The 12,762-nt window shown below is 41.6% G+C and overlaps 2 protein-coding genes across 2 annotated transcripts in view; one reads left to right on the top strand and one right to left on the bottom strand.

Annotated features, from left to right (window-relative positions):
* The window catches only part of LOC115224523 (carboxypeptidase D), a 92,410-nt gene extending 81,693 nt beyond the window's left edge, over positions 1-10,717 (top strand). Inside the window, exons 23-26 of the mRNA XM_029795433.2 lie at positions 696-830; positions 5,295-5,480; positions 7,666-7,771; positions 9,911-10,717. Of these exons, the coding sequence (XP_029651293.1) occupies positions 696-830; positions 5,295-5,480; positions 7,666-7,771; positions 9,911-10,164 (681 nt within the window). The 3' untranslated portion in view covers positions 10,165-10,717. The remainder of the gene's footprint in view (positions 1-695; positions 831-5,294; positions 5,481-7,665; positions 7,772-9,910) is intronic.
* A 1,843-nt stretch (positions 10,718-12,560) lies between these two features.
* Positions 12,561-12,762, bottom strand: part of LOC115224298 (carbohydrate-responsive element-binding protein) — a 229,571-nt gene continuing 229,369 nt past the window's right edge. Inside the window, exon 20 of the mRNA XM_036513489.1 lies at positions 12,561-12,578. The gene's annotated coding sequence lies outside the window, so the exon portion shown is untranslated. The remainder of the gene's footprint in view (positions 12,579-12,762) is intronic.

Genomic DNA, 12,762 nt, shown 5'->3' with positions numbered 1-12,762 from the left:
CTGGTACCACATAAAAAGCACCCAGTACCCTCTCTGAAGTGGCTGGCATTAGGAAGGGCATCCAATCATAGAAACTTTGCCCAAACAGATAAAAGGAGCCTGGTGCAGTTCTCAGCTTGCCAATTTCTGTCAAACTGTCCGACCCATGCCAGCATGGAAAAACAGACATTAGATGATGACACACTGTATTTTTATTAAACATTTGTTTCCATTAAATATCCCCCAAAATTATTTATGTGTACCCTATGTCTATTATACACACCTTGGTTATACACCATATTTTAGATATATTATTCTATTTCTATAATAATACCTATCTCTTTATTACCCACAAGGGGCTAAACACAGAGGGGACAAACAAGGACAGACATAGGTATTAAGTCGATTACATCGACCCCAGTGCGTAACTGGTACTTAATTTATCGACCCCGAAAGGATGAAAGGCAAAGTCGACCTCGGCGGAATTTGAACTCACAATGTAACGCAGACGAAATACCACTAAGCATTTCGCCTGGCGTGCTAACATATCTGCCAGCTCGCCGCCTTCTATAATAATACCATATTTCTCTGACATATACCCTGTATCTGTCTTGGTCTTTCTCTCATTGCATGTTCCTTTGTCTTTGAGTGCCAGGAATGGTCACTGGACTACTACTACTTATAATAATAATGTTTTACAAATCTTTCTTTTACAGGATTATTCTTCCCTGACAAACAAGTGTCCAGCTGTAAGTGTTTACTTAGGAGGATGCTGTTACCGTCCTTCGGCAGAAGAACTCTTACAAATCTGGAAGAAACATTATCTACCATTGATTGAGCTAATGAAGGAGGTGAGTGTGTCTGTAGGGGGTTGTTTAGCCACCCGGCTGTAACCCCTCTGGGTCAGATATGATCAAGACAGACTCAAGAGAGTAAATTAGGATTTTAAGGAGATTCGGTTGCTATTTCCAGCAGATGAAGCTAATGTGTAGAGGTCACCCTCGTTGATTCAGGTTTTTTTTTGCTTTGTTTTTATGGTTCTTTTATGGTTTAGTCTCAGGTCAACCTAATCTGTGATCAAAGACCGGTCAGTCATGATGAACAGCCATGCCGACATAATGGATTGAGGACTAATGGATTGTAGTCCTAAGCATCCTTCAGACACAGTCTATGAAGGACTACATAGGTCTAAAGGAGTCATGGGCAGCCTGCAGGACTTCTGAATTACTTGGAATTTTTCAGATGATGAACCACATCTCACGTGGCTGCCTACTTCTCGAAAAAGATAATCCATGTCTGGTCTAAGATGTCCTACCGGCACAGTGCATCTAGGACTACATTATCCAATCTATCTCTCACTTTTTTAACGAATAGATCTTAATTAAATAAAAGGATTAGTAATCATACTATTATTAAGGCAGCAAGCTGGCAGAATAGTAAGCACATTGGTAACCTGCTTTTAATGATTCTGAAAAGAAAGAGGCTTGGAGAAGCTATTATGAAAGATTGCTGAATGGGAGGAGGAGAGCCTGCCAAATGTTGACCCAGTAGAGGGACCAGCTATTGGAATAGACAGCTCCCTTGTAGATAAAGCAATTAAGGGTATAAAGCAAGGAAAAGCCCCCGGCCCATCAGGAATCACTGCTGAGATGCTTAAAATATTTGGTGGTGTGGGCTATGGCCTAGTCACCCGCATTGTAAACCAGGTAGTTCATAATGGAGTCATACCCAATGACTGGCGTAGCAGCACCGTAGTCAACTGCTACAAAGGTAAAGGTGATGCTCTAGATAGAAATAATTACAGGGATATCAAACTGCTGGATCAGGTAATCAATGTCACGGAGAGGATCATAGCCCATCTCATTAGGGGAAGAGTCTGCTTAGATGAGATGCAGTTCGGTTTTGTGCTGGGTAGAATCACCACTGATGCCATATTCCTAGTTCGACAACTGCAGGAGAAATCCCTAGCTAAAGATAAACCCCCTATACTTAGCTTTTGTGGACTTGGAGAAAGCCTTTGACAGGGTCCCCGATCCCTTATCTAGTGGGTGATGCGGAAACTGGAGATTGACGAATGGTTAATAAGGGCTGTACAGGCCCTACACAGAGAGGCCGTCAGTAAGGTTAGGATTGGCAATGAGTATAGTGAAGAATTCCGAGTAGAAGTAGGGGTCCACCAAGGTTCACCCCTCAGTCCCCTTTATTCATCATAGTCCTCCTGGCAATAACAGAGGAATTCAAGACTGGGAGCTCCTCTGTGCTGATGACCTGGCCCTCATAGCAGAATCACTACCAGAACTCTAGAAAAGAAACTTCAGGTGTGGAAGCATGGTTTAGAATCAAAAACTAAAGTTATAGTAAGTAGGAAGGCGAACTCATCACACTCCTCCTCAGGTAGGTGGCCCTGCTTGATCTGTAGGAAAGGTGTAGGTAGAAACTCCATAAGATGTACTCAGTGTAAACTATGGACACATAAGAGGTGCAGCAACATCAAAGGAAGATTAACCGGGAAGATAGCTTTGATGTGTGGCAGATGCACAGGGGTAATAGACACCACAGATGCTCAGAAAACAGATTCCATCACACTCCAGGGGGAGAAACTAGAAGTAGTTGATAGCTTCTGCTACCTAGGTAACCAAGTTAGTAGTGGGGGTGAATGCTCAGAGAGGGTTACCACTAGAATAAGAATAGCCTGGGCAAAGTTTAGAAAGCTTCTACTCCTGCTGGTGACAAAGGGCCTCTCGCTCAGAGTGAAAGGTAGATTGTACGATGCATGTGTCCGAACTGCTATGCTTCACGACAGTGAAACATGGGCCATGACTGTGGAGGACATGCGTAGGCTCGAATGAAATGAAGCTAGCATGATCCACTGGATGTGTAATGTCAGTGTGCACACATGACAGAGTGTAAGCGCCCTGAGAGAAATGTTGGACACAAGCATCGGATATGGTGTGCAAGAGAGACGTTTGCACTAGTATGGTCATGTACTATGGATGGATGAGAAGAGATGTGTGAAGAAGTGCCACTCCCAAACAGGTGAAGGAATCTGGGGTAGAGGGAGACCCAGGAAGACATGGGATGAGGTGGTCAAGTATGATCTTCGAATGTTGGGCCTCACAGAGGCAATGACAAAAAGACTGAGACCTCTGGAGATATGCTGTGACTGCGAAAACCCGACAAATAAAATGAGTTCATAGCGTATCCTACACCAGCTTCATATAACCAGCCCCAGCTCATTCAAAGTACCTTGGGCAACCTGCTGTGCTTGAAGAGACCTATTGAGTCAAGTACATCAAAATAAAAATCAAATGGAAATTGTAGTTGTGATACCCATGCCAGTGACATATAAAAAGCACCATCCAAACGTGGCCAATGCCAGCACCATGTAAAAAGCTCCCACTACACTCATGGCGTGGTTGGCATTAGGAAGGGCATCCAGCTGTAGAAACAGTGCCAGATCAGACTGGAGCCTGGTGCAGCCTCCTAGCTTCCCAGACCCAAGTTGAACCGTCCAACCCATGCTAGCACAGAAAACGGACGTTAAACGATGATGATGATTGGTAAAATAAAATGCCCAGTAGGGTTTGTTTTGGCCCTTGATATTCTGAGTTCAAATCCCTTCAAGCGTAACTTGGCCTTTTATCCTTCTGAGGTAGATAAAAATCAAAGAAAGGAAGAGATGTGTGTGCATTCTTTTACTTGTTTTAGTCATGAGTGTGACCATGCTGGGGCACTGCCTTGAAGAAATTTACTGCAATAAATCAACACTAGTACTTCTGTTTTTAAAGCCTACTGCTTATTCCATTGGTCTCATTTGCCAAACCACTAAGTTACAGGGACATAAAAACACACACACATCCATATATATATATATATATATAGTTAATCCAAACAAAAAAAACACAACAATGCGAGGACGTGGAACAAATATAGTATTATTGGATGCTCAGGAAGGAAGGAGGGTTTAACGTTTCGAGCGGAGCTCTTCGTCAGAAACATAGGAGAAGAAAAGATCCAGAGAAGGGAAGACAGGAAAAAAAAAAAAAGCGCCAACAGTACACACGCAGACACATTTTGAAGAAGCCTGTCGTATATATATATATATACGACAGGCTTCTTTCAGTTTCCGTCTATCAAATCCACTCACAAGGATTTGGTGAGCCTGAGGCTAGAGTAGAAGACACTTGCCCAAGGTGCAAGTTTCTCTCGAAACTAAATTGCATGGGGCCAAGTCAAAGAATTATTAAATAATACACGTTAATTCCTTTCAAATGTGTCGAGTGCTACTTTCATTAGTCCACTCGTTTGTGTATATTTCTTTTACTTGTTTCAGTCATTAGACTGTGGCCATGCTGGTGCACTGCCTTGAGGGGGTTTTAGTCGAACAAATCGACCCCAGTACTTATTTTTTAAGCCTGGTACTTATTCTATCAGTTTCTTTTGCTGAACCACTAAGTTATGGGGGACACAAACACACCAATGCCAGTTGTCAAGCAGTGATGGGGGGGGGGAGACAAACACAGATATATATATATATATATATAGACAGGCTTCTTTCAGTTTCCATCTACCAGATTCACTCACAAGGCTTTGGTTGGCCTGAGGCTATAGCCTTGACACTTGCCCAAGGTGCCACGCAGCTAGACTGAACCTATGACCATGTGGTTGGGAAGCAAGGTTCTTATTTCGTTATTGCCCACAAGAGGCTAAACACAGAGGGGACAAACAAGGACAGACAAACGGATTAAGTCAATTACATCGAACCCAATGCGTAACAGGGTACTTAATTTATCGACCCCGAAAGGATGAAAGGCAAAGTCGACCTCAGAACGTAACAGCAGACGAAATACAGCTAAGCATTTCACCTAGCGTGCTAACGTTTCTGTCAGCTTCTTACCATACAGCCACGCCTGTACCTGTCATGTATGCACAAATTTATATTTGTTCTATGTCACTATGTAGCCATTCAATCAACAGAGATCAATGATATAAATAGCAGAGTTGACCATAGACCGTGCTTTTCAAACTTTTTGCTGGAGCGGAACCCCAAGGAAACATTCCACTGGCTCGAGGAACCCCTGTGCAATAATTTAATAGTCTTATGCACACATATCTGCACATTAGAATTAAAGATTACTGCCGATTTTAGCAGTTTTGTAACTTTTTGCGGAACCCTGGTTGAAAACCACTGCCATAGACTATTGAAAACCCCTACACCCCTTTTATGGGCCTCATCTTAAAGGGGCTATACCCAATCCAATGAATGACACCGATAAAAAGAGAATGACTTGTATTTTGTTTCCCTACTTTTTCAGGTGCAACAAGGAATTCATGGGATAATAGTGGATAATTCCACTGGTTTTCTGGTTGGTAATGTGAGTATCCAGGTGTACGAGTTAAAAACTACTTTCAAAAGTGAGGAAGGCCTCTTTTGGATCTACTTACCACCTGGATCATACATGGTGATTATAACAGCAGATGGTTATGAAGACTGGGAAAAGGTAATTTACTCTCTCTCTCTCTCTCTTCTCACATTTTAGCTTTTGAATGCATGAATGTCTATCCACACACAATATATAGATTACATACACACACGCAATCTATATATAGATTACATATCCACATACACAATCTATATATAGATTACATATACACATACAATCTATATATAGATTAGATACACACATACACAATCTATATATAGATTACATATCCACATAGGTATTTGCAGATATGCACACACCTATGAACAGGGCACATAAAAAACACCATCTGAGTGTGGTCGTTCGCCAGCCTCGTCTGGCACCTGTGTCGGTGGCACATAAAATCACCCACTACACTCTCGGAGTGGTTGGCGTTAGGAAGGGCATCCAGCTGTAGAAACACTGCCAGATCTGACTGGCCTGGTGCAGCCTTCGGGCTCCCCAGACCCCAGTTGAACCGTCCAACCCATGCTAGCATGGAAAGCGGACGTTAAACGATGATGATGATGATGATATATACACATATATATATATATATACACACACACACGCACATACTGTCCTAAATGAGTAACCATGTGAAGGACTGATACCCTGCTCAAGGGGAATGTTGGTCTGCCTACTGAGCCACTGGGTGTGGCATTTTATATATATATATATACTAGCAGTATCACCTGGCGTTGCTCGGGTTTGTAAGGGAAATAACTATATAAGCATTTTTAGAGATGTAAAGTATAATAGCCATCTCAATATGGCTAACCACAAAGGGGGGTGTTACTGTAGCTTTTTACGTTCTGAGATTTAAGTATACATTTTTAGTTAGTTACTTCCCTTATATAATAGCAAAAAAATGCATTAAAAATGGGAAAAAATGATGGTAAATTTTTTTTTAAATCGTAGACTCATCGTAGATATGCGCTAATACCCAGAAGGGCTCGATATGAATCACGACTATAAGACACCCGCTTTTGGTTAAACTGCACTGCAAAATGTGGGAGTAGTTAGGAATCTAAATCGTAGGAGACAGACACCACACAACCTCACTTTTATATATATATATAAAGACAGAGAGGCATATATACACACACACGTGAATATACACACAGATATGCCTGTATACAAACTAATACATATATTCCACATTTGATGAATCTCATGTCAGTTTGACAAATGAGTTTGCAAGTTTTTTGGGTTTTTTTTTTTTGATCAACTGAACTATATGTTGAAGGTGGCCGAGTACTCCACAGACACACAATCTTCAATCAGAGGAAATGTGTGACTGTCTGTGAGTGCAACTGTGTGTGTGTGAGTGCGAGAGAGACAAGTCTGGTCATATGATCAAGTACAACTACCTTAATAAACTTTCCACAGAATGTCCTTTCACCCAGATTTATTAAGGCTCGGGTCCAGAAGGAACACTTGCTCAGGGTGTTGTTATGGTAGTAAAGCAAAATGCTTAACCATTGAGCCACTCACACACATTCGTTTGGATATACACAAGAGAAAAAGAAACGAACTCAATCCATGCACTAGAGCTTATTCTATGCTGTGGTGTCACCATCACTATTGTTAGTTTCTTCATTGTTCAGTTCTATATTTAAGAGATGAGGAATTAAGTACATTATTTACATTTGAGGGATATTTGTCCTCATCTTATTTGTTGCTAACACAACGTTTCAGCTGATATACTCTCCAGCCTTCATCAGGTGTCTTGGGGAAATTTCGATCCTGGGTTCTCATTCCTAAGGTATTTTTTGATATTTTTATTATTATTATTATTATTCAGATCACTGCCTGGAATCGAACTCGGATTCTTGGGGTTAGTATGCCTGAGCATATGGCGTAGTGGTTAAAAGCACGGGCTACTAACCCCAAGATTCCGAGTTCGATTCCAGGCAGTGACCTGAATAATTATAATAATAATAATAATATCGAAAAATACCTTAGGAATGAGAACCCAGATTCAAAATTTCCCCAAGACACCTGATGAAGGCCGGGGGGGGGGGTATATTAGCCGAAACATGTTAACAACAAACAAGACGAGGACAAATATCCATCAAATGTAAATAATAATTCTTCATTGTTGTCAGTATTTGTAGAAGTGATGATGCGAAACCACAGCTTCAATTGAATGTGTGTGCATGCCTGTCTGTGTTTCATGCATTAAATAATTAAAATTTAATAAATATATTTAATTTCCTAGGATATCCGTATTGGTTATGGGGAGAACGTGGCTACCCTTGCTGTACGAATGACGAAGAAATCGACCATTTTTGGCATTCCTTCTTTTATCGTCATACTCTTTGCTGGTGAGTTATTCCTTTACATTCCATTTACATCTACTTTTCCATGCTGGCATGGGTCAGATGGAATTCTGTCAAGCAGATTTTTCCCTTGCTTGTTTCCAAGTAAGGTTATACTTCTGACAACAGGGAACGAATGTCACGGTTTCCATGACAGTGACACTGGCTTATAATTATCACACAATGTCAAGACAAGGAGGCAGACACATACACACACACACGATGGGCTTCTTTCAGTTTCCATCAACCAAATCCAGTCACAGATCTTTGGTCAACAGGGGCTTTAACAGACACTCATCCAAGCTGCTATATGGGGGGACTGAACCTGGAACCATGCAGTTTGAAAGTGAACTTCGCACCCACACAGCTACGCCAACTTTCAAAAATTACAATCTTAACTGTCCACATGACCCGTTGTATAAAGCCATGGTGTGCTTAATCAAAACTGGCCTGGGGTTTAACTACCATCAATCACAATCAGTCAGCTCAATCAAGGATGACTTGGTGTTTCATGATGTTGACTCCCATCACTACAAGTCTGTTTAAGTCAGATTAAATACTAATGGTCATTACATAAACAGACTACATAATTTGAAGCAGAACCTGGGTTCTTGCCTCATTCATGCTTCACCGAGCAGATGTTGAGCTATGGATGTTCAGGCTGGCTACCAGTCACATCAATCTTGTCAGCCTGCAGCAAAGACTGGGTATCAGTCACATCAATCTTATCAGCCTGCTGTGAATCTGGGTATCAGTCACATCAATCTTGTCAGCCAGCTGCAAAGACTTGGTATCAGTCACATCAATCTTGTCAGCCAGCTGCAAAGACTGGGTATCAGTCACATCAATCTTGTCAGCCAGCTGCAAAGACTGGGTATCAGTCACATCAATCTTGTCAGCCAGCTGCAAAGACTGGGTATCAGTCACATCAATCTTGTCAGCCAGCTGCAAAGACTGGGTATCAGTCACATCAATCTTGTCAGCCAGCTGCAAAGACTTGGTATCAGTCACATCAATCTTATCATCCTGCGTGAATCTGGATCAGTCACAATCTTGAGCCAGCTGGGGTATCAGTCACATCAATCTTGTCAGCCAGCTGCAAAGACTGGGTATCAGTCACATCAATCTTGTCAGCCAGCTGCAAAGACTGGGTATCAGTCACATCAATCTTGTCAGCCAGCTGCAAAGACTGGGTATCAGTCACATCAATCTTGTCAGCCAGCTGCAAAGACTGGTATCAGTCACATCAATCTTGTCAGCCAGCTGCAAAGACTGGTATCAGTCACATCAATCTTGTCAGCCAGCTGCAAAGACTGGTATCAGTCACATCAATCTTGTCAGCCAGCTGCAAAGACTGGTATCAGTCACATCAATCTTGTCAGCCAGCTGCAAGACTGGGTATCAGTCCATCAATTGTCAGCCAGCTGCAAGACTGGGTATCAGTCACATCAATCTTGTCAGCCAGCTGCAAAGACTGGGTATCAGTCACATCAATCTTGTCAGCCAGCTGCAAAGACTGGGTATCAGTCACATCAATCTTGTCAGCCAGCTGCAAAGACTGGGTATCAGTCACATCAATCTTGTCAGCCAGCTGCAAAGACTGGGTATCAGTCACATCAATCTTGTCAGCCAGCTGCAAAGACTGGGTATCAGTCACATCAATCTTGTCAGCCAGCTGCAAAGACTGGGTATCAGTTACATCAATCTTGTCAGCCAGCTGCAAAGACTGGGTATCAGTCACATCAATCTTGTCAGCCAGCTGCAAAGATTGGGTATCAGTCACATCAATCTTGTCAGCCAGCTGCAAAGACTGGGTATCAGTCACATCAATCTTGTCAGCCAGCTGCAAAGACTGGGTATCAGTCACATCAATCTTGTCAGCCTGCTCCAAAGACTGGGTATCAGTCACACCAATCTGTGAGGTGGGGGGTCTACAGCAAAGGTTGGGCTGGGTGCCAGTTACATCAATTTTACCTGTGTGCATTTGTGTGACCTGCTATAAAAGTCATGGTGACTGTCCGTCCTTCCCCAACTAAATTATAAACCTCCCACCCAAATGCTTAAACTAAAACCATCTAAAAATTAAGTCCCTTACCATATTCTTTGTTCCTAAAATATTCAGTTAAATTTTCTCTGTAATTTCAGGTGCTATCATGGGGTTGGTGTTGATGACTGTGATTTTGCTGATGTGTATGAAGTTCTGTGAAGAAGAGCGCTACAGAGAGCAAGGGTTCCACAAGATTGGAAGCAGTCGGCTGCCAAACTTCAATGACTACGACGCTGATGACGACATGGCGGATTTTACTGTTGGCGTGAAACTATTGAATAAACATTACCACGACTACAGCTCTGACGAAGAGGAGGTGTTTGATAAACGGCGGCGTGCCAAGTATTATTGAAGAGAGCTGGACAAAGAGGGAAAAAAAAAAAAAACGTAAGCAAAGGAAGGAGAAAGATGAAGAGAGGGGGCAAAGAGATGGTATAGATGGAAAGAGAGAGGGAAGGAGGAAGATAGATGGGACGGAGGGAGGAAAATAAAAAAAAAAAGAGAGACAGTGAAAGAGTCCTTCAGGGAAGAAAATAAAAGATATATTACATACAAGTCTGAGCAAGTGTTCTTTGTTCTCAAACCAAGAACGCAATTTAAACATTCCTTCATTTTGACACTTAAAAAACAAAAAAACCAGACGTTGCCATTATGGACACATGATTTGCCGGTGCCATTTTGCCTTTAGATATTGGGCAAAAAATTTTTTCTAAACATTTTTCATAATAGATTTTCTTCTAATTCCTCATTTTGCACCCCCCCACACACACCCAAAGCCCCATATCATTTTGGAGAGTGAAAATATTAAAAATACAAACTCCAATTCGCATTACATGTACAGAGTTTTGTCATAAAGCAAATCCTTTATGATTCCACAAATATCCCTGGAAAAATGTCAAAGAAAACAAAAAAAATGTATCTCGATTTATTTATATCAAAATAGCTGGGACAAGTATTTGACTTGTATAATAATGGAAGTTTCTGGAATACGAGATACGGATTAACCAAAGTGCTAATATATATATATACATACACACACACACACAACAACCAAGAAATTATCAAAATACTGTAAACGAAGAAAAAAAAAAAGTAACCCAAAGAACTAGAAAAAAATGGATTCTGTAGATCTTACCATATATTTTTTCAATTGATAAAGAATTTTTAAAAATATTTTTGCTGTACTTCTGTCCATCCATACATCTTGGGAGGGAGGGAGAGAGGGTGGGTTCTCACTTCAGATAAATGGAGAAAAGAAGATATCAAAAGCATTTTTTTTTTTTTTTCCAAATCAAAATTCAAAAAAGAGCAAAAAAAAAAAATATGCCAAATTAAACCATGCAAAATTTGCTAGCAGAACAATTTGTTTTTTGGCTTCTTATTTTATTTATTCACTTATATTTTTTTTTAGGAGTGACTCGAACCCAGACAGAAGCTATAACCATCATCATCATTTTCATAGCTTAATGATTCACAAGGATAAAATAATTCCTTTTCTTTTATTTTTATTATTTTCAGCTGATGGAGCATGAGTGAGGTGGGATTCGTAACTTATTTTTAGCAGGAGTGGCTGTGTGGTAAGTAGCTTGCTAACCAACCGCATGGTTCCGGGTTCAGTCCCACTGCGTGGCATCTTAGGCAAATGTCTTCTGCTATAGCCCCAGGCCGACCAATGCCTTGTGAGTGGATTTGGTAGACGGAAACTGAAAGAAGCCTGTCGTATATATATGTATATATATTTCTTTCCTACCCACAAGGGGCTAAACAAGGACAGACAAACGGATTAAGTTGATTACATCGACCCCAGTGCGTAACTGGTACTTAATTTATCGACCCCGAAAGGATGAAAGCAAAGTCGACCTCGGCGGAATTAGAACTCAGAACGTAACGGCAGACGAAATACGGCTACGCATTTCGCCCGGTGTGCTAACATTTCTGCCAGCTCGCCCCCCCTAATGTGTATGTATATATATATATATATATATATATGTATGTGTTTGTGTGTCTGTGTTTGTTCCCCTAGCATTGCTTGACAACCGATGCTGGTGTGTTTACGTCCCCGTCACTTAGCGGTTCGGCAAAAAGAGACCGATAGAATAAGTACTGGGCTTACAAAAAGAATAAGTCCCGGGGTCGAGTTGCTCGACTAAAGGCGGTGCTCCAGCATGGCGGCAGTCAAATGACTGAAACAAGTAGCATGGGTTGGACGATTTGACTGAGGTCTGGCGAACCAGATGGCTGCACCAGGCTCCAATCTTGATCTGGCAGAGTTTCTACAGCTGGATGCCCTTCCTAATGCCAACCACTCCGAGAGTGTAAGAATAATAAAGCTGAAGTGAAGAACAAATATACAGTGCATGTATTTGGGGGCGGGGGGACACACACCCAGCCTGAAATATAACAATAAACAAAACAAAACAAAGCAATGACAATACAATAACAAAATCCTAAATTAGGAATCCTCAGACTTTTTCTTCCTGGGGTACTCCTTCATTTCCACTAGGGCTGGCATACCCCACACTCCCTTTTTCATGGTTCAGAAGTTTGGCACATTGCATACACTTCATCAAGTCCAGCAGCTTTTACCATGCCCAGAAGCATTGGCATATCTTGTACCCTTTCCTCCACAGAGCAGTGTTGGTGTACCCAATTCATGCCCAGCAGCATTGGCACACCCCATACTCCTGGAAGCAGTAGTATACCCGTTAGTCACAGTCCAACAGTGTTAGTGTATATCACATACCCTTTGTCACGGTCCAACAGTGTTAGTGTAGATCACATACCCTTTGTCACGGTCCAATAGTGTTAGTGTATATTACATACCCTTTGTCACGGTCCAACAGTGTTAGTGTAGATCACATACTCTTTGTCACGGTCCAACAGTGTTAGTGTAGATCACATACCCTTTGTCACGGTCCAACAGTGTTAGTATAGATCACATACCCTTTGT

Source organism: Octopus sinensis, linkage group LG25, assembly GCF_006345805.1.
Source record: "Octopus sinensis linkage group LG25, ASM634580v1, whole genome shotgun sequence".
In the NCBI taxonomy this organism is placed as follows: Eukaryota; Metazoa; Mollusca; class Cephalopoda; order Octopoda; family Octopodidae; genus Octopus; species Octopus sinensis.
This window is presented reverse-complemented; position numbering and strand designations above follow the sequence as displayed.